Here is a 26,638-nt window from a genome sequence, read left to right on the forward strand (position 1 = left end):
TCCTCGCCTCCATCAAACCCCTCCGTTAAACCCGTATGCAAACCAAGAAACCTACTCCGGCCCGCGGGAGGAAATTTGTCGGTTGCCGTTGGAGAATAATAGAGTCACGCCAATCCATTTGAGTTAATTGCGTGTATGATTCTCCCTCTATAAAAAGTTAATTGCATCCTTAATCTTGTATTCTAAGTACTCTGTGGGTTCCACTGTCAGTACAGTGTACATGACTTGCAGGCTGGCTACAGATTCATATAGAAAGTTAAAACGAAACAAATCTAGCCTTAATCTTGTATTCTAAGTACTTTGTGGGTTCCACTGCCAGTAAAATAGCGAAAGAAGTATATATTAAAAAATATAAAAAGCTAAAGTTTAGGACAGAATTCGAACTCAGGTCATCGCGCTGCGAACATCCGGCCCGGACCAGTACACTAGGTGTTGGTTGGGGAGAATGCAAGAGATAAACCTTTATAACAATGAGCCTGTCCCTTGCAACGGATCCAAAGTAGAATAATACATATTCACAAATTTGAAAGAAAACAGTTTACTTTTGATATACATATCACTAAAAATATCTTATGTTTCACTCCAAATATATTCTTTGGGCTGTTTTGATGAAGTAAGGGAGGAATGTGGTTGGTTTCAAGATACTAAGGGGTTTTGTGTAAACTGGAGTAGAGAAGTGGGAATTGTTGCAAAAGGCCACAACTTACATCACAGCCATTAGATGCAGATCTAATGGTCAGAAATGACAGATGGCAGATACACCATCATCACCAACTGAGTCTTTTATAGGAGTAGGAGTAGAGAAAAAACCGAGTTGGTGATGATGGTGTGCCTGCCATCTTATAATATAGACTGGCTGATCTATATCTGACGGATAGAAAGCAAACTATGACAATTTTACAAAAGATACCCGCACCTCTCTCCACATTTACAGATAAGGCCTTGCCTCGTTCATCCTTCTCTCCCACAACCTAATTGCTAAGCAATTAAAAAAGGAAGTCTTTGGAACAATCTGGCTTGGTGGCCGCTGTCGGCGCCGTCCATCCCCATGCCTCCGCCCAGTCCGACCACCAGTCACCACCACGCCCCACTCCTCCTCACCTATATCATCTTTCTCGAGATATCATTTTTCGATGAAATGGTTGACATACCATTTTCCGACAAAATTCTCAAGATATCATTAGTTTTTACACATGGGATTACTCCTGCATGAGTCAATCACAACAGGTGTTCTATAAAAAAAATGCATCTTGATGTTCCGTGCAATGCACGGGCATCTTGCTATTTTTTTTGCATATAATTCCAAACACCACATAGACACGGTCTTTGACCATTGTACAACTATGTTAGTATCATTGTTAGTGGTCAACCGGTGCAAGTTATAGCCCCGAGTGTTTTAACCTTTTTTTAGTAATAATATCTGGCGATTGTTCGCCACGAGCTCAATCCTGGCGAATACCACGTAACCGTCAGATTTCCATCCGACAGTGGCTAGTTTTTAAGCCATAGTATTTGACAAAACCGCCACCCTTACACACGTACTATAATTGCGTCGCGGGCGTTTGCAACTGCCATGTCTCCCAGCGAACGTTTGCTGGGAATTGGAGTTAGCACCGATGGCGGTTCGTAGTCATTCCACGCTCGGGCATTGAACTTTGTAACTATTTTTAGATTAGAATATACTACTCCTCCAGTCCCACTCCACTATGATAACCCACAAGTGTAGGGGATCGCAACAGTTTTTGAGGGTAGAGTATTCAACCCAAATTTATTGATTCGACACAAGGGGAGCCAAAGAATATTCTCAAGTATTAGCAGCTGAGTTGTCAATTCAACCACACCTGGATAACTTAATATCTGCAGCAAAGTATTTAGTAGCAAAGTAATATGATAGTAGTGGTAACGATAGCAAAAGTAACGGTAGCAAAAGTAATATTTTGGTGTTTTGTAGTGATTGTAACAATAGCAACGGAAAAGTAAATAAGTGAAGAACAATATATGGAAAGCTCGTAGGCAACGGATCGGTGATGGAGAATTATGCCGGATGCGGTTCATCATGTAACAGTCATAACATAGGGTGACACAGAACTAGCTCCAATTCATCAATGTAATGTAGGCATGTATTCCGAATATAGTCATACGTGCTTATGGAAAAGAACATGCATGACATCTTTTGTCCTACCCTCCCGTGGCAGCGGGGTCCTATTGGAAACTAAGGGATATTAAGGCCTCCTTTTAATAGAGTACCGGACCGAAGCATTAACACATAGTAAATACATGAACTCCTCAAACTACAGTCATCACCGGGAGTAGTCCCGACTATTGTCACTTCGGGGTTGCCGGATCATAACACATAGTAGGTGACTATAGACTTGCAAGATAGGATCAAGAACTCTCATATATTGATGAAAACATAATAGGTTCAGATCTGAAATCATGGCACTCAGGCCCTAGTGACAAGCATTAAGCATAGAAAAGTCATAGCAACATCAATCTCAGAACATAGTGGATACTAGGGATCAAACCCTAACAAAACTAACTCGATTACATGATAAATCTCATCCAACCCATCACCATCTAGCAAGCCTATGATGGAATTAATCACGCACGGCGGTGAGCATCATGAAATTGGTGATGGAGGATGGTTGATGATGATGATGGCGACGGATTCCCCTTTCCGGAGCCCCAAACAGACTCCAGATCAGCCCTCCCGAGAGAGTTTAGGGCTTGGCGGCGGCTCCGTATCGTAAAACACGATGAATCTTTCTCTCTGATTTTTTTCTCCCCAAAAGTGAATATATGGAGTCAAGGTTGAGGTTGGTGGAGCGTCAGGGGGGCCACGAGGCAGGGGGGCGCCCCCCCCCCCCACCCTCATGGACAGGTGGAGGCCCCCCTGACGTGGATTCTTCTTCCAGTATTTTTTATATATTCCAAAATAATTCTCCGTTGATTTTCAGGTCATTCCGAGAACTTTTATTTCTGCACAAAATAATACCATGGCAATTCTGCTGAAAACAGCGTCAGTCTGGGTTAGTTCCATTCAAATCATGCAAGTTAGAGTCCAAAACAAGGGAAACAGTGTTTGGAAAAGTAGGTACGACAGAGACGTATCAACTCCCCCAAGCTTAAACCTTTGCTTGTCCTCAAGCAATTCAGTTGATAAATTGAAAGTGATAAAGAAAAACTTTTACAAACTCTGTTTGCTCTTGTTGTTGTAAATATGTAAAGCCAGCATTCAAGTTTTCAGCAAAGATTATGAACTAACCATATTCACAATAACATTTAGGTCTCATGTTTACTCATATCAATGGCATAATTAACTAGCGAGCAATAATAATAAATCTCGGATGACAACACTTTCTCAAAACAATTATGATATGATATAACAAGATGGTATCTCGCTAGCCCTTTCTGAGACCGCAAAACATAAATGCAGAGCGCCTTTAAATATCAAGGACTGACTAGACATTGTAATTCATTGTAAAAAGAGATCCAGTCAAGCCATACTCAATGTAAACTAACAGTAATGGATGCAAATGACAGCGGTGCTCTCCAATAGGTGCTTTTTAATAAGAGGATGATGACTCAACATAAAAGTAAATGGATAGGCCCTTCGCAGAGGGAAGCAGGGATTTGTAGAGGTGCCAGAGCTCGGTTTTGAAATAGATATGAATAAATTTTTGAGCGGTATACTTTCATTGTCAACATAACAACCGAGAGATCTCGATATCTTCCATGCGACACACATTATAGGAGGTTCCCAAACAGAATGGTAAAGTTTATACTCCCCCTCCACCAACAAGCATCAATCCATGGCTTGCTCAAAACAACGAGTGCCTCCAACTAACAAGAGTCCGGGGGAGTTTTGTTTGCAGTTATTTTGATTTGATTTGCATAAAGCATGGGACTGGGCATCCCGGTGACAAGCCACTTTCTCGTGAGTGAGGAGCGGAGTCCACTCCTCTTGAGAATAACCCGCCTAGCATGGAAGATACAAACATCCCTAGTTGATACATGAGCTATTCGAGCATACAAAATAGAATGTTTATTTGAAGGTTTAGAGTTTGGCACATACAAATTTACTTGGAATGGCAGGTAGATACCGTATATAGGCAGGTATGGTGGACTCATATGGAATAACTTTGGGGTTTGTGGAATTGGATGCACAAGCAGTATTCCCGCTTAGTACAAGTGAAGGCTAGCAAAAGACTGGGAAGCGACCAGCTAGAGAGCGACAACAGTCATGAACATGCATTAAAATTAATCAACACCGGATGCAAGCATGAGTAGGATATAATGCACCATGAACATAAATATCGTAGAGGCTATGTTGATTTTGTTTCAACTACATGCATGGACATGTGCCAAGTCAAGCCACTCAAATCATTCAAAAGAGGATACCACCCTATCATACCACATCACAACCATTTTAATAGCATGTTGGCACGCAAGGTAAACCATTATAAACTCCTAGCTAATTAAGCATGGCATAAGCAACTATAATCTCTAATTGTCATTGCAAACATGTTTAATCATAATAGGCTGAATCAGGCTCGATCAACTAATCATATTTACAAAAACAAGAGAGGTCGAGTTCATACCAGCTTTTCTCATCTCAATAAGTTCATCATATAATCGTCATTATTGCCTTTCACTTGCACGACTGAGTAGTGTGGATAATAATAATAGTGCACGTGCATTGGACTAAGCTGGAATCTGCAAGCATTCAATTCAAGAGAGAAGACAAGGTAATATGGGCTCTTTGTTAGATCAACAATAATGCATGTGAGAGCCACTCAATCATTTTAATCACGGTCTTCTCCTCTCGACCCCCAAAGAACAAGAAAAGAAATAAAACTATTTACAAAGTAAAGCTCCCAACAAGCAAAAGAAGAACGAGAAATCTTTTTGGGTTTTCTTTTTAGTTACTACTACTACAGGCATGAAAAGTAAACTAGCTAAAAAACTACAACTATTTTTTTTGTTTTTCTTAAGGTTTATCAAACACACAAGAAGAAAGCATAAAAAGGAAACTAAACTAGCATGGATGATACAGTGAAAAAGTATGAGCACCGACAACTAGCATGGGTGTGTGAACATAAATGTAATGTCGGTGAGAAATATGTACTCCCCCAAGCTTAGGATTTTGGCCTAAGTTGGTCTATGGCCATGGCTAGCCTAGCAGATATCCAAAGTTGTAGTTCGGGTCGTACTGAGAAGGATCCCCCTGAAGGAAATATGCCCTAGAGGCAATAATAAAGTTATTATTTATTTCCTTATATCATGATAAATGTTTATTATTCATGCTAGAATTGTATTAACCGGAAACATAATACATGTGTGAATACATAGACAAACAGAGTGTCACTAGTATGCCTCTACTAGACTAGCTCGTTAATCAAAGATGGTTATGTTTCCTAACCATGGACAAAGAGTTGTTATTTGATTAACGGGATCACATCATTAGGTGAATGATCTGATTGACATGACCCATTCCATTAGCTTAGCACCCGATCGTTTAGTATGTTGCTATTGCTTTCTTCATGACTTATACATGTTCCTATGACTATGAGATTATGCAACTCCCGTTTACCGGAGGAACACTTTGTGTGCAACCAAACGTCACAACGTAACTGGGTGATTATAAAGGTGCTCTACAGGTGTCTCCAAAGGTACATGTTGGGTTGGCGTATTTCGAGATTAGGATTTGTCACTCCGATTGTCGGAGAGGTATCTCTGGGCCCTCTTGGTAATGCACATCACATAAAGCCTTGCAAGCATTGCGACTAATGAGTTAGTTGCGGGATGATGGATTACGGAACGAGTAAAGAGACTTGCCGGTAACGAGATTGAACTAGGTATTGGATACCGACGATCGAATCTCGGGCAAGTAACATACCGATGACAAAGGGAACAACGTATGTTGTTATGCGTTCTGACCGATAAAAGATCTTCATATAATATGTAGGAGCCAATATGAGCATCCAGGTTCCGCTATTGGTTATTGACCAGAGACGTGTCTCGGTCATGTCTACATTGTTCCCGAACCCGTAGGGTCCGCACGCTTAAGGTTTCGATGACAGTTATATTATGAGTTTATGCATTTTCATGTACCGAAGTTTGTTCGGAATCCCGGATGTGATCACGGACATGACGAGGAGTCTCAAAATGGTCGAGACATAAAGATTGATATATTGGAAGCCTATATTTGGATATCGGAAGTGTTCCGGGTGAAATCGGGATTTTACTGGATTACCGGGAGGTTACCGGAACCCCCCGGGAGGTATATGGGCCTTAATGGGCCTTAGTGGAAGAGAGGAGAGGTGGCCAGGGCTGGGCCGCGCGCCCCTCCCCCCCTAGTCCGAATAGGACAAGGAGAGAGGGGGCCGGCGCCCCCCTTCTTTCTCTCTCTCCTCTTTCCCACTTAACGAATCCTATTCCAACTAGGAAAGGGGGGTAATCCTACTCCCGGAGGGAGTAGGACTCCTCCTGGCGCGCCCTATGATGGCCGGCCGCCCCCCCCATTTTTGATCCTTTATATACGGAGGCAGAGGGCACCCCTTGAGACACAAGTTGATCCACGTGATCATATTCTTAGCCGTGTGCGGTGCCCCCTTCCACCATAGTCCTCGATAATATTATAGCGGTGCTTAGGCGAAGCCCTGCGACGGTAGTACATCAAGATCGTCACCACGCCATCGTGCTGACGGAACTCTTCCCCGACACTTTGCTGGATCGGAGTCCGGGGATCGTCATCGAGCTGAACGTGTGCTAGAACTCGGAGGTGCCGTAGTTTCGGTGCTTGATCAGTCGGGCCGTGGAGACGTACGACTACATCAACCTAACGCTTCTGTTGTCGATCTACAAGGGTACGTAGATCACACTCTCCCCTCTCGTTGCTATGCATCACCATGATCTTGCGTGTGCGTAGGAAATTTTTTGAAATTACTACGAAACCCAACAGTGGCATCCGAGCCTAGGTTTTATATGTTGATGTTATATGCACGAGTAGAACACAAGTGAGTTGTGGGCGATATAAGTCATACTGCTTACCAGCATGTCATACTTTGGTTGTGGACGAAGCGGCCCGGACCGACATTACGCGTACGCTTACGCGAGACCGGTTCTCCCGACGTGCTTTGCACATAGGTGGCTTGCGGGTGACAGTTTCTCCAACTTTAGTTGAACCGAGTGTGGCTACGCCCGGTCCTTGCGAAGGTTAAAACAGCACCAACTTGACAAACTATCGTTGTGGTTTTGATACGTAGGTAAGATTGGTTCTTGCTTAAGCCCGTAGCAGCCACGTAAAACTTGCAACAACAAAGTAGAGGACGTCTAACTTGTTTTTGCAGGGCATGTTGTGATGTGATATGGTCAGGACATGATGCTAAATTTTATTGTATGAGATGATCATGTTTTGTAACCGAGTTATCGGCAACTGGCAGGAGCCATATGGTTGTTGCTTTATTGTATGCAATGCAATCGTGCTGTAATGCTTTACTTTATCACTAAGCGATAGCGATAGTCGTGGAAGCATAAGATTGGCGAGACGACAACGATGCTACGATGGAGATCAAGGTGTCACGCCGGTGACGATGGTGATCATGACGGTGCTTCGGAGATGGAGATCACAAGCACAAGATGATGATGGCCATATCATATCACTTATATTGATTGCATGTGATGTTTATCTTTTATGCATCTTATCTTGCTTTGATTGACGGTAGCATTATAAGATGATCTCTCACTAATTATCAAGAAGTGTTCTCCCTGAGTATGCACCGTTGCGAAAGTTCTTCGTGCTGAGACACCACGTGATGATCGGGTGTGATAGGCTCTACGTTCAAATACAACGGGTGCAAAACAGTTGCACACGCGGAATACTCAGGTTATACTTGAGGAGCCAAGCATATACAGATATGGCCTCGGAACACGGAGACCGAAAGGTCGAGCGTGAATCATATAGTAGATATGATCAACATAGTGATGTTCACCAATGAAACTACTCCATCTCACGTGATGATCGGACATGGTTTAGTTGATTTGGATCATGTAATCACTTAGAGGATTAGAGGGATGTCTATCTAAGTGGGAGTTCTTTAAGTAATATGATTAATTGAACCTAAATTTATCATGAACTTAGTACCTGATAGTATCTTGCTTGTTTATGTATGATTGTAGATAAATGGCCCGTGCTGTTGTTCCGTTGAATTTTAATGTGTTCCTTGAGAAAGCAAAGTTGAAAGATGATGGTAGCAATTACACGGACTGGGTCCGTAACTTGAGGATTATCCTCATTGCTGCACAGAAGAATTACGTCCTGGAAGCACCGCTGGGTGCCAGGCCTGCTGCTGGAGCAACACCAAATGTTATGAATGTTTGGCAGAGCAAAGCTGATGACTACTCGATAGTTCAATGTGCTATGCTTTACGGCATAGAACCGGGACTTCAACGACATTTTGAACGTCATGGGGCATATGAGATGTTCCAGGAGTTGAAGTTAATATTTCAAGCAAATGCCCGGATTGAGAGATATGAAGTCTCCAATAAGTTCTATAGCTGCAAGATGGAGGAGAATAGTTCTGTCAGTGAGCATATACTCAAGATGTCTGGGTATTGTAATCACTTGATTCAACTGGGAGTTAATCTACCGGATGATAGCGTCATTGACAGAATTCTCCAATCACTTCCACCAAGCTATAAGAGCATCATGATGAACTATAATATGCAAGGGATGGATAAGACAATTCCCGAGCTCTTCGCAATGCTAAAGGCTGCGGCGGTAGAAATCAAGAAGGAGCATCAAGTGTTGATGGTCAATAAGACCACTAGTTTCAAGAAAAAGGGCAAAGGGAAGAAGAAGGGGAACTTTAAGAAGAACAGCAAGAAAGTTGCTGCTCGAGAAAAGAAACCCAAGTCTGGACCTAAGCCTGAAACTGAGTGCTTCTACTGCAAGCAGACTGGTCACTAGAAGCGGAACTGCCCCAAGTATTTGGCGGATAAGAAGGATGGCAAGGTGAACAAAGGTATATTTGATATACATGTTATTGATATGTACCTTACTAATGCTCGCAGTAGCACCTGGGTATTTGATACTGGTTCTGTTGCAAATATTTGCAACTCGAAACAGGGACTACGGATTAAGCGAAGATTGGCTAAGGACGAGGTGACGATGCGTGTGGGAAACGGTTCCAAAGTCGATGTGATTGCGGTCGGGACGCTACCTCTACATCTACCTTCGGGATTAATATTAGACCTAAATAATTGTTATTTGGTGCCAGCGTTAAGCATGAACATTATATCTGGATCTTGTTTGATGCGAGACGGTTATTCATTTAAATCAGAGAATAATGGTTGTTCTATTTATATGAGTAATATCTTTTATGGTCATGCACCCTTGAAGAATGGTCTATTCTTATTGAATCTCGATAGTAGTGACACACATATTCATAATGTTGAAACCAAAAGATGCAGAGTTGATAATGATGGTGCAACTTATTTGTGGCACTGCCGTTTAGGTCATATCGGTATAAAGCGCATGAAGAAACTCCATGCTGATGGACTTTTGGAACCACTTGATTATGAATCACTTGGTACTTGCGAACCGTGCCTCATGGGCAAGATGACTAAAACGCCGTTCTCCAGAACTATGGAGAGAGCAACAGATTTGTTGGAAATCATACATACAGATGTATGTGGTCCGATGAATATTGAGGCTCGTGGCGGATATCGTTATTTTCTCACCTTCACAGATGACTTAAGCAGATATGGGTATATCTACTTAACGAAACACAAGTCTGAAACGTTTGAAAAGTTCAAAGAATTTCAGAGTGAAGTGGAAAATCATCATAACAAGAAAATAAAATTCCTACGACCTGATCGTGGAGGAGAATATTTGAGTTATGAGTTTGGTGTACATTTGAAACAATGTGGAATAGTTTCGCAACTCACGCCACCCGGAACACCACAGCGTAATGGTGTGTCCGAACGTCGTAATCGTACTTTACTAGATATGGTATGACATATGATGTCTCTTACTGATTTACCGCTATCGTTTTGGGGATATGCTTTAGAGACGGCCGCATTCATGTTAAATAGGGCACCATCAAAATCCGTTGAGACGACGCCTTATGAACTGTGGTTTGGCAAGAAACCAAAGTTGTCGTTTCTGAAAGTTTGGGGCTGCGATGCTTATGTGAAAAAGCTTCAACCTGATAAGCTCGAACCCAAATCGGAGAAATGTGTCTTCATAGGATATCCAAAGGAAACTATTGGATACACCTTCTATCATAGATCCGAAGGCAAGACTTTTGTTGCTAAATTCGGAAACTTTCTGGAGAAGGAGTTTCTCTCGAAAGATGTGAGTGGGAGGAAAGTAGAACTTGACGAGGTAACTGTACCTGCTCCCTTATTGGAAGGTAGTACATCACAGAAACCTGTTTCTGCGACACCTACACCAATTAGTGAGGAAGCTAATGATAATGATCATGAAACTTCAGAACAAGATACTACTGAACCTCGTAGATCAACCAGAGTAAGATCCGCGCCAAAGTGGTATGGTAATCCTGTTCTGGAAGTCATGCTACTAGATCATGATGAACCTACGAACTATGAAGAAGCGATGGTGAGCCCAGATTCCGCAAAATGGCTTGAAGCCATGAAATCTGAGATGGGATCCATGTATGAGAACAAAGTATGGACTTTGGTTGACTTGCCCGATGATCGGCACGCAATTGAGAATAAATGGATCTTCAAGAAGAAGACTGATGCTGACGGTAATATTACTGTCTACAAAGCTCGACTTGTCGCTAAAGGTTTTCGACAAGTTCAAGGGGTTGACTACGATGAGACCTTCTCACCCGTAGCGATGCTTAAGTCTGTCCGAATCATGTTAGCAATTGCCGCATTTTATGATTATGAAATTTGGCAGATGGATGTCAAAACTGCATTCCTGAATGGATTTCTGGAAGAAGAGTTGTATATGATGCAACCGGAAGGTTTTGTCGATCCAAAGGGAGCTAACAAAGTGTGCAAGCTCCAGCGATCCATTTATGGACTGGTGCAAGCCTCTCTGAGTTGGAATAAACGCTTTGATAGTGTGATCAAAGCATTTGGTTTTATACAGACTTTTGGAGAAGCCTGTATTTACAAGAAAGTGAGTGGGAGCTCTGTAGCATTTCTGATATTATATGTGGATGACATATTACTGATTGGAAATGACATAGAATTTCTGGATAGCATAAAGGGATACTTGAATAAGAGTTTTTCAATGAAAGACCTCGGTGAAGCTGCTTACATATTAGGCATAAAGATCTATGGAGATAGATCAAGACGCTTAATTGGACTTTCACAAAGCACATACCTTGACAAGATTTTGAAGAAGTTCAAAATGGATCAAGCAAAGAAAGGGTTCTTGCCTGTGTTACAAGGTGTGAAGTTGAGTCAGACTCAATGCCCGACCACTGCAGAAGATAGAGAGAAAATGAAAGATGTTCCCTATGCTTCAGCCATAGGCTCTATCATGTATGCAATGCAGTGTACCAGACCTGATGTGTGCCTTGCTATAAGTCTAGCAGGGAGGTACCAAAGTAATCCAGGAGTGGATCACTAGACAGCGGTCAAGAACATCCTGAAGTACCTGAAAAGGACTAAGGATATGTTTCTCGTATATGGAGGTGACAAAGAGCTCATCGTAAATGGTTACATTGATGCAAGCTTTGACACTGATCTGGACGATTCTAAATCGCAAATCGGATACGTGTTTACATTAAACGGTGGAGCTGTCAGTTGGTGCAGTTCTAAACAGAGCGTCGTGGCGGGATCTACGTGCGAAGCGGAATACATAGCTGCTTCGGAAGCAGCGAATGAAGGAGTCTGGATGAAGGAGTTCATATCCGATCTAGGTGTTATACCTAGTGCATCGGGTCCAATGAAAATCTTTTGTGACAATACTGGTGCAATTGCCTTAGTGAAGGAATCCAGATTTCACAAGAGAACCAAGCACATCAAAAGACGCTTCAATTCCATCCGGGATCTAGTCCAAGTGGGAGACATAGAGATTTGCAAGATACATACGGATCTGAATGTTGCAGACCCGTTGACTAAGCCTCTTCCACGAGCAAAACATGATCAGCACCAAGGCTCCATGGGTGTTAGAATCATTACTGTGTAATCTAGATTATTGACTCTAGTGCAAGCGGGAGACTGAAGGAAATATGCCCTAGAGGCAATAATAAAGTTATTATTTATTTCCTTATATCATGATAAATGTTTATTATTCATGCTAGAATTGTATTAACCGGAAACATAATACATGTGTGAATACATAGACAAACAGAGTGTCACTAGTATGCCTCTACTAGACTAGCTCGTTAATCAAAGACGGTTATGTTTCCTAACCATGGACAAAGAGTTGTTATTTGATTAACGGGATCACATCATTAGGTGAATGATCTGATTGACATGACACATTCCATTAGCTTAGCACCCGATCGTTTAGTATGTTGCTATTGCTTTCTTCATGACTTATACATGTTCCTATGACTATGAGATTATGCAACTCCCGTTTACCGGAGGAACACTTTGTGTGCAACCAAACGTCACAATGTAACTGGGTGATTATAAAGGTGCTCTACAGGTGTCTCCAAAGGTACATGTTGGGTTGGCGTATTTCGAGATTAGGATTTGTCACTCCGATTGTCGGGGAGGTATCTCTGGGCCCTCTCGGTAATGCACATCACATAAAGCGTTGCAAGCATTGCGACTAATGAGTTAGTTGCGGGATGATGGATTACGGAACGAGTAAAGAGACTTGCCGGTAACGAGATTGAACTAGGTATTGGATACCGACGATTGAATCTCGGGCAAGTAACATACCGATGACAAAGGGAACAACGTATGTTGTTATGCGGTCTGACCGATAAAAGATCTTCATAGAATATGTAGGAGCCAATATGAGCATCCAGGTTCCGCTATTGGTTATTGACCGGAGACGTGTCTCGGTCATGTCTACATTGTTCTCGAACCCGTAGGGTCCGCACGCTTAAGGTTTCGATGACAGTTATATTATGAGTTTATGCATTTTGATGTACCGAAGTTTGTTCGGAGTCCCGGATGTGATCACGGACATGAAGAGGAGTCTCGAAATGGTCGAGACAAAAAGATTGATATATTGGAAGCCTATATTTGGATATCGTAAGTGTTCCGGGTGAAATCGGGATTTTACCGGATTACCGGGAGGTTACCGGAACCCCCCGGGAGGTATATGGGCCTTAATGGGCCTTAGTGGAAGAGAGGAGAGGTGGCCAGGGCTGGGCCGCGCGCCCCTCCCCCCTAGTCCGAATAGGACAAGGAGAGAGGGGGCCGGCGCCCCCCTTCTTTCTCTCTCTCCTCTTTCCCACTTAACGAATCCTATTCCAACTAGGAAAGGGGGGGAATCCTACTCCCGGAGGGAGAAGGACTCCTCCTGGCGCGCACTATGATGGCCGGCCGCCCCCCCCCCCCTTTGATCCTTTATATACGGAGGCAGAAGGCACCCCTTGAGACACAAGTTGATCCACGTGATCATATTCTTAGCCGTGTGCGGTGCCCCCTTCCACCATAGTCCTCGATAATATTATAGCAGTGCTTAGGCGAAGCCCTGCGACGGTAGTACATCAAGATCGTCACCACGCCGTCGTGCTGACGGAACTCTTCCCCGACACTTTGCTGGATCGGAGTCCGGGGATCGTCATCGAGCTAAACGTGTGCTAGAACTCGGAGGTGCCGTAGTTTCGGTGCTTGATCGGTCGGGCCGTGGAGACGTACGACTACATCAACCTAACGCTTCCGTTGTCGATCTACAAGGGTACGTAGATCACACTCTCCCCTCTCGTTGTTATGCATCACCATGATCTTGCGTGTGCGTAGGAAATTTTTTGAAATTACTACGAATCCCAACACCCCCTTGTGCCACTGGTTGGCAATCTCTTCCGGATTCCACTGATAAACAGACTGCTGGTGAGGGTCAAATTGTGGTTCCGGCTCTGGCTCTGTAGCTGGTGTGGGGTTTCGGTAGGCGTGAATGGCCTCCGGCGGAACAAGGTACTTTCCTGCAGATAAGTCAAACAAGGAAGGAGCAGGCAAGGTAATAGTCTCAGGGTGATTTTTATCAAATATCAGCTTGTACTTAAGCATCTTTTCCTTATTCTTAACGATAAAATCATGTGCTACCATACTCTTATAGTCTAGAAAAATAGGAGGCAACAACTTCTCTTCCTTCTCACAATGCCTAATAGGTATGTTAAAGTGTGCAGCGAGGCGCGAGGCGAAAATGCCTCCAAGGACAGGGCCCTTAGTACGGTTAAGATTTAACCGCTTTGCAACAATAGTGCCCAAACTAAATGTGTCATCACGGAACAAGGCATGACACAAAATAACAATATCAGGGGCACTATGGTTGCCACAATTTCCGCAACCAATTAAGCATCTACTAGCAAATATTGCGAAGTAACGTAAAACAGGAAAATGTATGCTAGTAATTCTTGCATCGGAAACTTTCCTCGTTTCCCCTACAGCAAGTGTATCAATAAACCCTTCCACATCGTCACGATGTGGTTCCTCTACGCTGCCCTCAAAAGGTGTCAAAAAAACCCGACAAAAATCACGAAGTGACATCTCCTTATGCTCATCATATAAATAAAATTCCACCGTAGGTGGTGAGCTCCTAGCATAGAAATGAAAGTTTTTCACAAAGATATTGGTGAGTAAGAGATACTGTTCGCGTCGGTCGTGGAGGAAGGCGGTGAGGCCTGCATTCTCAGCCAATTCATACAAATAATCATAAATCCCGACTGCTCTCAAGAAATCATCACAAGGCCATTCACACGGCTGAACCTCCGCGGTGCGAGGGAGATTATACTTGGGCTTCTTGTTCTCTTCACTTTGTTTGTCCTTCGAGCTTCGGCTCGATGAGCCCCTCAAAAATCTCTTCATCTTTTTCTGAAAATTTCTGAAATTTTTAGTAACTTCAAAATAAAAGTGAACCAAACTCAACAAAATTGATAGCAACTACTCCTACAAGTGCCTAGAGGCTATATCATGCATGAAAACTACTTCGGACCATATAAATTTGACATGCAAGCTCAAGAATAGGGTCACCTAAGCAGCAAAAATTTGCAATGAATAAAGCACTAGAACAAAAACTAATTGGACCATTGGAGGAGTCACATACCAAAGAACAATCTCCCAAAGCAGTTTTGTGAATGGAGCTTCGAGCAAGGAGATCGAAAATGGCAGTAAGATGAGCTTGGACTCGGGTGTGAGCTGGCTAGTGATGTTTTTTGGAGGAAGAAGGAGTGTGTGGTAGCTGGAATAAGTGGAGGGGAGCCACCGTAGGCCCACGAGGCAGGGGGCGCGCCTTGGACCCTCGTGGTCAGGTGCTTGCTCCCCCTGTTGTGTTCTTAGTGCCAGATATTCTCAAATATTCTAGAAAAAATCATATTTAATTTTCAGGGCATTTGGAGAACTTTTATTTCCGGGGTATTTTTTATTGCATGGATAACTTAGAAAACATACAGAAATTACTATTTTTGCTTTATTTAATATAAATAACAGAAAGTAAAAAGAGGGTACAGAGAGTTGTGTTATCTAAATTCATCCATCTCATGCTCATCAAAAGGAATCCACTAACAAGGTTGATCAGGTCTTGTTAACAAACTCATTCCGAATAACATGGAACTAGAGAATTTTCGAATAACACTAGGTTACCTCAACGGGGATATGCATGTCCCCAACAATAAGAATATCATATTTCTTCTTGACAGTAGGAAGAGGAAATTCAAAACCTCCAGTAGTAATTGTTGAAATTTTTCCAATAGAATTGATGCTATGGACTTGAGGTTGTTTCCTCGGAAAGTGTACTTTATGCTCATTACCATTAACATGAAAAGTGATATTGCCTTTGGTGCAATCAATAACATCCCCTGTAGTATTCAAAAAGGGTCTTCCAAGAATAATAGACATACTATCGTCCTCGGGAATATCAAGAATAACAAAGTCAAAATAGTAACGTTTGCAACCACAACAGGCATATCCTCACAAATACCGACAGGTATAGCAATTGATTTATCAGCCATTTGCAAGGATATTTTAGTAGGTGTCAACTTATTCAAATCAAGTCTACGATATAAAGAGAGAGGCATAACACTAACATCGGCTCCAAGATCACATAAATCAGTTTTAACATAGTTTCTTTTAATGGAGCATGGTATAGTTGGTACTCCTGGATCTCCAAGTTTCTTTGGTATTTCACCCTTAAAAGTATAATTAGCAAGCATGGTGGAAATTTCAGCTTCCGGTATCTTTCTCTTATTTGTAACAAATTCCTTCATATATTTAGCATAAGTATTCATTTTAAGCATATCAGTCAAACGCATACGCAAAAAGATAGGTCTAATCATTTCAGCAAAGCGCTCAAAATCCTCATGATCCTTTTTTCTTGGATGGTTTAGGAGGAAAAGCCATGGGTTTCTGAACCCATGGTTCTCTTTCCTTACCGTGCTTCCTAGCAACAAAGTCTATTTTATCATAATGTTGATTCTTTGATTGTGGGTTATCAAGATCAACAACAGGTTCGGTTTCTACTTCATTGTCATTACTAGGTTGAGCATCAACATGAACATCATTATTAACATTATCACTAGGTTCATGTTCATTACCAGATTGTGTTTCAGCATCATAAATAGAGATATCATTGGGATTCTCAGGTGTGTCAATAACAGGTTCACTAGAAGCATGCAAAGTCATATCATTTTTCCTTTTCTTCCTTTTAGAAGGACTAGGTGCATCTAGATTATTTCTCTGAGAATCCTGCTCAATTCTCTTAGGATGGCCTTCAAGATACAAAGGTTCCTGAGTCATTTTACCAGTTCTAGTAGCCACTCTAACAGCAAAATCATTATTTTTACTATTCAGTTCATTGAGCAAATCATTCTGAGCTTTAAGTACTTGTTCTACTTGAGTGGTAACCATAGAAGCATGTTTGCAAATGATTTTAAGTTCACCTTTAACTCTAGACATATAATCACTCAAGTGTTCAATCATATAAGCATTGCGTTTTAATTCTCTACCAAAATAAGCATTGAAGTCTTCTTGCTTAACCATAAAGTTATCAAACTCATCCAAACATTGGCTGGCAAACTTAGTAGGAGGGATTTCAGCTTTATCATATCTATAAAGAGAATTTACCTTTACTACCTGTGTCGGGTTATCAAGACCATGTGTTTCTTCAATAGGTGATGGATTAAAACCATGTATTTCTTCAATAGGCGGTAAATTAAGACCATGTATTTCTTCAACAAGAGGTAAATTCTTAACATCTTCAGCTTTTATACCTTTTTCCTTCATAGATTTCTTTGCCTCTTGCATATCTTCAGGACTGAGAAATAGAACACCCCTTTTCTTCGGAGTTGGCTCAGGAGTTGGTTCAGGAATTGGATCAGGGATTGGATCAGGAATTGTCCAATTATTTTCATTAGTCAACATATTATCCAATAGAATTTCAGCTTCATCAACAGTTCTTTCCCTGAAAACACAACCAGCACAACTATCCGGGTAATCTCTGGAAGCATCGGTTAGTCCATTATAAAAGATATCGAGTATTTCATTTTTCTTAAGAGGATGATCAGGCAAAGCATTAAGTAATTGGAGAAGCCTCCCCCAAGCTTGTGGGAGACTCTCTTCTTCAATTTGCACAAAATTATATATTTCCCTTAAAGCAGCTTGTTTCTTATGAGCAGGGAAATATTTAGCAGAGAAGTAATAAATCATATCCTGGGGACTACGCACACAACCAGGATCAAGAGAATTAAACCATATCTTAGCATCACCCTTCAATGAGAACGGAAATGTCTTAAGGATATAATAGTAGCGAGTTTTCTCATCATTAGTGAACAGGGTGGCTATATCATTTAATTTAGTAAGATGTGCCACAACAGTTTCAGATTCATAGCCATAGAAAGGATCGGATTCAACCAAAGTAATTATATCAAGGTTGACAGAGAATTCATAATCCTTATCAATAACAAAGATAGGTGAAGTAGCATAAGCAGGATCATATTTCATTCTAGCATTTAGAGTTTTTTGTTTCAGCTTAGCTAATAATTTCTTAAGATCACTCCTATCATTGCAAGCAAGAAAATCTCTAGCAGTTTCTTCATCCATAACATAGCCCTCAGGCACAACAGGTAATTCATATCTAGGGGGAGAATCTTCATCATCACTTTCATCAATATTATCAGTTTCAATAATTTCATTCTCTCTAGCCCTAGCAAGTTGTCCATCAAGAAATTTACCAAGTGGCACAGCAGTATCAAGCATATAAGTAGTTTCATCATAAGTATCATGCATAGCAGAAGTGGCATCATCAATAACATGCGACATATCAGAATTAATAGCGGTAGCAGGTTTAGGTGTCACAAACTTACTCAAAACAGAAGGTGAATCAAGTGCAGAGCTAGATGGCAGTTCCTTACCTCCCCTCGTAGTTGAGGGATAAATCTTGGTTCTTGGATCTTTCAAGTTCTTCATAATGATAAGCAGATATAAATCCCAAGTGACTCAAAGAATAGAGCTATGCTCCCCGGCAACGGAGCTAGAAAATAGTCTTGATAACCCACAAGTATAGGGGATCACAACAGTTTTTGAGGGTAGAGTATTCAACCCAAATTTATTGATTCGACACAAGGGGAGCCAAAGAATATTCTCAAGTATTAGCAACTGAGTTATCAATTCAACCACACCTGGATAACTTAATATTTGCAGCAAAGTATTTAGTAGCAAAGTAATATGATAGTAGTGGTAACGATAGCAAAAGTAACGGTAGCAAAAGTAATATTTTTGGTGTTTTGTAGTGATTGTAAAAATAGCAACAGAAAAGTAAATAAGCGAAGAACAATATATGGAAAGCTTGTAGGCAATGGATCGGTGATGGATAATTATGCCAAATGCGGTTCATCATGTAACAGTCATAACATAGGGTGACACGAAACTAGCTCCAATTCATCAATGTAATGTAGGCATGTATTCCGAATATATTCATACGTGCTTATGGAAAAGAACTTGCATGACAACTTTTGTCCTACCCTCCCGTGGTAGCTGATGACCCACAAGGATAGGGGATCTATCGTAGTCCTTTCGATAAGAGTGTCGAACCCAACGAGGAGCAGAAGGAAATGATAAACGGTTTTTAGCAAGGTATTCTCTACAAGTACTGAAATAAGTGGTAACAGATAGTTTTGTGATGAGATAATTTGTAACAAGCAACAAGTAACAAAAGTAAATAAAGTGCAGCAAGGTGGCCCAATCCTTTTTGTAGCAAAGGACAAGCCTGGACAAACTCTTATATAAGGAAAAGCGCTCCCGAGGACACATGGGAATATCGTCAAGCTAGTTTTCATCACTTTCATATGATTCGCGTTCGGTACTTTGATAATTTGACATGTGGGTGGACCGGTGCTTGGGTAGTGCCCTTACTTGGACAAGCATCCCACTTATGATTAACCTCTATTGCAAGCATCCACAACTACAACAAAAGTATTAAGGTAAACCTAACCATAGCATGAAACATATGGATCCAAATCAGCCCCTTACGAAGCAACGCATAAACTAGGGTTTAAGCTTCTGTCACTCTAGCAACCCATCATCTACTTATTACTTCCCAATGCCTTCCTCTAGGCCCAAATAATGGTGAAGTGCTATGTAGTCGACGTTCACATAACACCACTAGAGGCTAGACAACATACATCTCATCAAAATATCGAACGAATACCAAATTCACATGACTACTAATAGCAAGACTTCTCCCTTGTCCTCAGGAACAAACGTAACTACTCACAAAGCATATTCATGTTCATAATCAGAGGGGTAATAATATGCATAAAGGATCTGAACATACGATCTTCCACCAATTAAACCAACTAGCATCAACTACAAGGAGTAATTAACACTACTAGCAATCTACTAGCACCAATCCCGGACTTGGAGACAAGAATTGGATACAAGAGATGAACTAGGGTTTTGAGATGAGATGGTGTTGATGAATATGTTGATGGAGATTGCCCTCTCCTGATGAGAGGAGCGTTGGTGATGACGATGGCGATGATTTCCCCCCTCCGGGAGGGAAGTTTCCCCGGCAGAATAGCTCTACTGGAGCTCTAGATTGGATCCGCCAAGGTTCCGCCTCGTGGCGGCGGAGTTTTATCGCGAAAGGTTGCTTCCTATTTTTTTCTCGACGAAAGACTTCATATAGGGGAAGATGGTCATCGGAGAGCCACCAGGGGGCCCACGAGGTAGGGGGCGCGCCCCACACCCTCGTGAGAAGGGTGTGGGCCCCTGGTCTTCATCTTTGGCAAGGATTTTTCATTATTTATTATAAGGTGTTCCGTGGAGTTTCAGGGCTTTTGGAGTTGTGCAGAATAGGTCTCTAATATTTGCTCCTTTTTCCAGCCCAGAATTCCAGCTGCCGGCATTCTCCCTCCTTATGTAAACCTTGTAAAATAAGAGAGAATAGCCATAAGTATTGTGACATAATGTGAAATAACAGCCCATAATGCAATAAATATCGATATAAAAGCATGATGCAAAATGGACGTATCAACTCCCCCAAGCTTAGACCCCGCTTGTCCTCAAGCAAAAGCCGATAACAATAAATATGTCCCCATGTTTAGAGGTAGAGGCGTCGATAAAAATAAAATACGGACATGAGGGCATCATGATTATTCTCATAACAGCAACATGCATAGATATTGTCATATGATTACTTACGTTCAAGTGATGATCTTTTCACAATGCAAAAGTATGAATCAGAAACCTTATTGAGAACCAACAAACTATAACCTCAGTCATTGAAGCAATTGCAATTTATCATAACATCAGAAAGAGTCTATGTCAGAGCTAAAAAGCAAGCCCACATACTCAACTATCATCTAGTCCTTCATAATTGCTAACACTCGCGCAATACTTGTGGTTACGGAGTTTTAATCGGACATAGAGAAAGATAGGGGCTTATAGTTTCGCCCCACAACCTTTTACCTCAAGGGTAATGTCAACAATAATAACTCATGCCCACCTACATCCAATTAGATATGTCTATCAGGATCTTTCCAACATACTGTGCTTGCCAAAGGATAAAATGAAAAAGGGAGAGGTGAAGATCACCATGACACTTGCATAAGGTAGAAGATAATAATAAAAGATAGGCCCTTCGCGGAGGGAAGCAGAGGTTGCCATGCGCTTTTATGGTTGGATGCACAAAATCTTAATGCGAAAGACGTCACTTTATATTGCCCCTTGTGATATGAACCTTTATTATGCAGTCTGTCGCTTTTATTACTTCCATATCACAAGATCATATAAAGCTTATTTCTCCCACACCAATCAATCATACATATTTAGAGAGCAATTTTTATTGCTTTGCACCGATGACAACTTACTTGAAGGATCTTATTCAATCCATAGGTAGATATGGTGGACTCTTATGGCAAGACTAGTTTAAGGGTATTTGGAAGCAAAGTAGTATCTCTACTTGGTGCTGAGAATTTGGCTAGCATGAGGGGGAAAGGCAAGCTCAACATGTTGGATGATCCATGACAACATACTTTATCTTAGATATAAGAAAATGTAACCCATTACGTTGTCTTCCTTGTCCAACATCAACTCTTTAGCATGTCATATTTTGATGAGTGCTCACAATCATAAAAGATGTCAATAATAGTATATTTATATGTGAAACCTCTCTTTCCTTATTACTTCCTATTAATTGCAACGATGACCAAAGCTATGTCTGCCAACTCCCAACAACTTTTAATCATCACACTCTTTCTATGTGAAGTCATTACTATCAATAAGATCAATATGAACTTTTGTTTCTTTTTATTCTTTTTCTCTTTTCTTTTCTTTTATTTGGGATCATGGCAAAAATAAGCAAGCCCTTGAATCAATCACTAATCTTTATTATATAGCTCAAGGACTCGATTACATAGAGAGATAATAAAGCAAAACTAACAACTAGATCATGCCATAAACTTTATTCTACTAGATCGAAATACTACTAATAGGATCGGATTAAGGAAAACGGTAAAGATAGGAGTTGTGATTGTGATACTATACCGGGGCACCTCCCCCAAGCTTGGCAGTTTCCAAGGGGAGTGCCCATACCCATGTTATTATATCTCCTTGGTTGGTGAAGAAGGTGGAGGTGTTGTTGATGATGGATAGTCGCACATCGAGCGTAGGAGGTCTTCTAACTTGCGGATAATGCCCTTGAGTGCGATGATATGCTCCTTCAACAAAATATTTTCACGTGTGAGATACTTATTTTGTATACGAGCCAACTCTATCATCTTGAAAGCTTCGATTTCTGTAGGGGTAAGAAGATTATGATCCAGTTGAAGGGTGTCTTCTGTTGCTGGCACTTGGTCCTCCATGGCCTTCTTGATCCCTTCATCCTTGTTGATCTCCATAGGTTCTTCTCTCTTCAGCTCTATCTTCATTAGCCAAGCATCGTTGCCCTCATGGTTGGAGGAGGAGGGAGACGACATAGTGCCTGGCCTTGACAACCCTGACAGAAAACAGCTCGAAACAAAGACAGGAGATTTTTGTGTGATACGGGAGTCAAAACCCCCGAGAGATTATATAGTGAATTTTTACCGACGAAAATATGTATCGTGCAAGAAAATGGAGTCCAGAAGGCACACGAGGAGCTCACGAGGTAGGGGGCGCGCCCTCCACCCTCGTGGGGCCCTCGTGTCCTTCCCGGACTGCTACTTAATTTTCTATTTTTCTAAATATTCCAAAACAGAGAAATATTGCCTTAAAATTGTTTTGGAGTCGGTTTACTTACCGTACCACATACCTATTCCTTTTCGGAGTCTGAAACGTTCTGGAAAGTGTCCCTTATGTATTCCTCTGGGGTTACGGTTTCAATAATATTGGTTTCAATATTTATGGGATTACCTGAGATATAATGTTTGATTCTTTGACCGTTTACCACCTTCGGATTTGTGCCTTCGAAGTTGTTGATTTTTATGGCACCGGAACGATAAACCTCCTCGATAACATAGGGGCCTTCGCATTTAGAGAGAAGTTTACCTGCAAAAAATCTTAAACGGGAGTTGTATAGCAATACATAATCACCTACATTAAACTCACGCTTTTGTATCCTTTTGTCATGCCACCTTTTAACTTTTTCTTTAAACAACTTGGCATTTTCATAAGCTTGGGTTATCCATTCATCAAGTGAGCTAATATCAAATAACCTCTTTTCACCGGCAAGTTTGAAATCATAGTTGAGCTCTTTAATAGCCCAATATGCCTTATGTTCTAGTTCGAGAGGTAAGTGACATGCTTTTCCATATACCATTTTATACGGAGACATACCCATAGGATTTTTATATGCAGTTATATAGGCCCATAATGCATCATTAAGTTTATTGGACCAATCCTTTCTAGACCTATTGACAGTCTTTTGCAAAATTAATTTGAGTTCTCTATTACTCAATTCTACTTGACCACTAGAGTGTGGGTGATACGGAGATGCAATTCTATGATTGACGTCATATTTAGCAAGCATTTTACGGAAAGCACCATGAATAAAATGTGAACCACCACCAGTCATTAAATATCTAGGGACTCCAAACCTCAGAAAAATAACTTCTTTAAGCATTTTAATAGAAGTGTTATGATCAGCACTACTAGTTGGAATAGCTTCTACCCACTTAGTAACGTAATCAATAGCAACTAAAATATGTGTATATCCATTAGAGGCAGGAAAAGGTCCCATATAATCAAAGCCCCAAACATCAAATGGTTCAATAACAAGTGAATAATTCATAGGCATTTCTTGACGTCTACTAATATTACCAATTCTTTGACATTCATCACAAGATAGGACAAACTTACGGGCATCCTTGAAGAGAGTAGGCCAATAAAAACCGGATTGCAATACCTTATGTGCAGTTCTATCTCCCGCGTGGTGTCCTCCATAAGTTTCGGAGTGGCACTTGCGTAGGATATGTTCCTGTTCATGCTCAGGTACACAACGTCTAATAGCACCATCTACTCCTTTATAAAGATGTGGGTCATCCCAAAAGTAATGTCTCAAATCATAGAAGAACGTTTTCTTTTGTTGGTATGTGAAGCTAGGTGGTATAAATTTAGCAAGTATGTAATTAGCATAATCAGCATACCAAGGGGTACTACGAGAAGTACTTATGACATTTAATTGTTCATCAGGAAAGCTATCATCAATAGGTAGTGGGTCATCAAGAACATTCTCTAACCTAGATAAGTTGTCTACAACGGGGTTCTCAGCTCCTTTTCTATCAACAGTATGTAAATCAAATTCTTTTAGCAAGAGAACCCATCTAATAAGTCTAGGTTTAGCATCTTTCTTCTCCATAAGATATTTAATAGCAGCATGATCAGTGTGGATAGTTACTTTAGAATCAACAATATAAGGCCTGAACTTATCACAAGCAAATACAACTGCTAAAAGTTCTTTTTTAGTAGTAGCATAATTTCTTTGAGCATTTCTAGGGTCTTACTAGCATAATGGATAACATTTAATTTCTTATCAACTCTTTGCCCTAGAACAGCACCTACAGCATAATCGCTAGCATCACACATAATTTCAAAGGGTAAATTCCAATCAGGTGGCTGAACAATAGGTGCAGAGACTAATGCTTTCTTAAGTATTTCAAATGCTTCTACACAATCATCATCAAAGACAAATGGTATATCTTTTTGTAATAAATTAGTCAGAGGCCGAGAGATTTCTGAGAAGTCCTTAATGAACCTCCTATAAAATCTGGCGTGACCAAGGAAACTTCTTATACCTTTGATGTCCTTGGGACATGGCATCTTTTCAATAGCATCAACATTGGCTTTATCAACTTCAACACCTCTTTCAGAAACTTTATGCCCCAAGACAATACCCTCATTAACCATAAAGTGGCACTTTTTCCAATTCAAGACAAGATTAGTTTCTTCACATCTCTACAAAACTCGATCAAGATTGCTCAAGCAATCATCAAAAGAAGATCCATAGACGGAAAAATCATCCATGAAAACCTCACAAATCTTTTCACAAAAGTCAGAGAATATAGCCATCATGCATCTTTGAAAGGTAGCAGGTGCATTACATAAACCAAAAGGCATGCGTCTAGAAGGAAAAGTACCAAAAGGGCATGTAAAAGTAGTCTTTGATTGATCTTTAGCCGACACTGGTATTTGAGAGAAACCAGAATAACCATCTAGAAAGCAGTAATGTGCATGTTTGCATAATCTTTCTAGCATTTGATCGATAAAAGGTAAGGGGTAATGATCTTTCTTAGTAGACTTATTTAATTTGCGGAAATCAATTACCATCCTATAACCTGTAATAATTCTTTGTGGAATCAATTCATCTTTATCATTAGGAACAACAATAATACCTCCCTTCTTAGGGACACAATGAACAGGACTTACCCACTGACTGTCAGCAACGGGATAAATTATACCTGCCTCCAGAAGTTTTAGTATTTCTTTTCATACCACTTCTTTCATTTTAGGATTCGGACGTCGTTGAGGATCACGAACTGGTTTGGCATCTGCTTCCAAATTTATTTTATGTTGACATAGAGTGGGACTAATGCCCTTAAGATCATCAAGAGTATATCCAATAGCAGCACGGTGCTTCTTCAGAGTTTTCAATAATCTTTCTTATTCATGCTCTGAAAGGTTAGCACTAATAATAACAGGATATATCTTCTTTTCATCAAGATAAGCATATTTAAGATTATCAGGCAACGGTTTAAGCTCAAACACGGGATCACCCTTAGGTGGAGGGGGATCCCCTAGGATTTCAACAGGCAAATTGTGTTTCAGCATAGGTTCCTGTTTAAAGAATACTTCATCTATTTCCCTTCTTTCATTCATAAACATATCATTCTCATGGTCTAGCAAATATTGTTCTAAAGGATCACTAGGAGGTACGGCAATAGAAGCAAGACCAATAATTTCATCCTTACTAGGCAGTTCTTCTTCGCGGTGTTGTTTACTAACTTTAGAGAAATTAAACTCATGAGTCATATCATCCAAGCCAATAGTAACTACATTCTTTTTGCAGTCTATCTTAGCATTAACAGTGTTCAAGAAAGGTCTACCAAATATAATGGGACAAAAGCTATCTTGTGGGGAACTAAGAACAAGAAAATCAGCAGGATATTTAGTTTTCCCGCACAAGACTTCAACATCTCTTACAATTCCCACTGCTGAAATAGTATCTCTATTAGCAAGTTTAATTGTGACATCAATATCTTCTAACTCAGCAGGTGCAATTTCATGCTTGATTTCTTTATACAAGTCATAAGGTATAACACTAGCACTAGCACCCATATCACATAAGCCATGATAACAATGTTCTCCTATTTTAATAGAAATAACAGGCACGCCTACCACATGTCTATTTTTATCTTTAGCACAAGGTTTAGCAATTCTAGCAGTTTCACCGCAGAACTGAATAACATGCCCATCAATATTATCAGACAAGAGATCTTTAACAATAGCAATATTAGGTTCAACTTTAACTTGCTCAGGAGGTGTATATGTTTTAATATTGCTT

General features: G+C 40.8%; 1 protein-coding gene across 1 annotated transcript; it reads right to left on the reverse strand.

Annotated features, from left to right (window-relative positions):
* Window positions 1-206: 206 nt before the first annotated feature.
* On the reverse strand, window positions 207-18,567 carry LOC147964741 (uncharacterized). Its single transcript, XM_087530139.1, has 3 exons — window positions 17,325-18,567; window positions 16,987-17,258; window positions 207-236 (listed from the first exon to the last, which is right to left on the reverse strand). Exons 1-3 carry the CDS (start codon window positions 18,565-18,567, stop codon window positions 207-209), a joined length of 1,545 nt encoding a protein of 514 aa, XP_087386265.1.
* Window positions 18,568-26,638: the final 8,071 nt, after the last annotated feature.

Source organism: Triticum urartu, chromosome 6A, assembly GCF_056163025.1.
Source record: "Triticum urartu cultivar PI428250 chromosome 6A, HENAU_Tu73, whole genome shotgun sequence".
Taxonomy (NCBI): domain Eukaryota; kingdom Viridiplantae; phylum Streptophyta; class Magnoliopsida; order Poales; family Poaceae; genus Triticum; species Triticum urartu.

What these genes read in the sequence shown, in the direction of transcription:
- LOC147964741 (XM_087530139.1), bottom strand. Translation starts at nt 18,567, where the DNA reads ATGAAGAACTTGAAAGATCCAAGAACCAAGATTTATCCCTCAACTACG. An exon ending in ACCTCTTGTTGAAGAAATAC is followed by an intron (nt 17,259 to 17,324) that starts ATGGTCTTAATT and finishes TTGAAGAAACAC; the next exon opens with ATGGTCTTGATAACCCGACA. An exon ending in TTACCACTCAAGTAGAACAA is followed by an intron (nt 237 to 16,986) that starts GTACTTAAAGCT and finishes ATGAATCTGTAG; the next exon opens with CCAGCCTGCAAGTCATGTAC.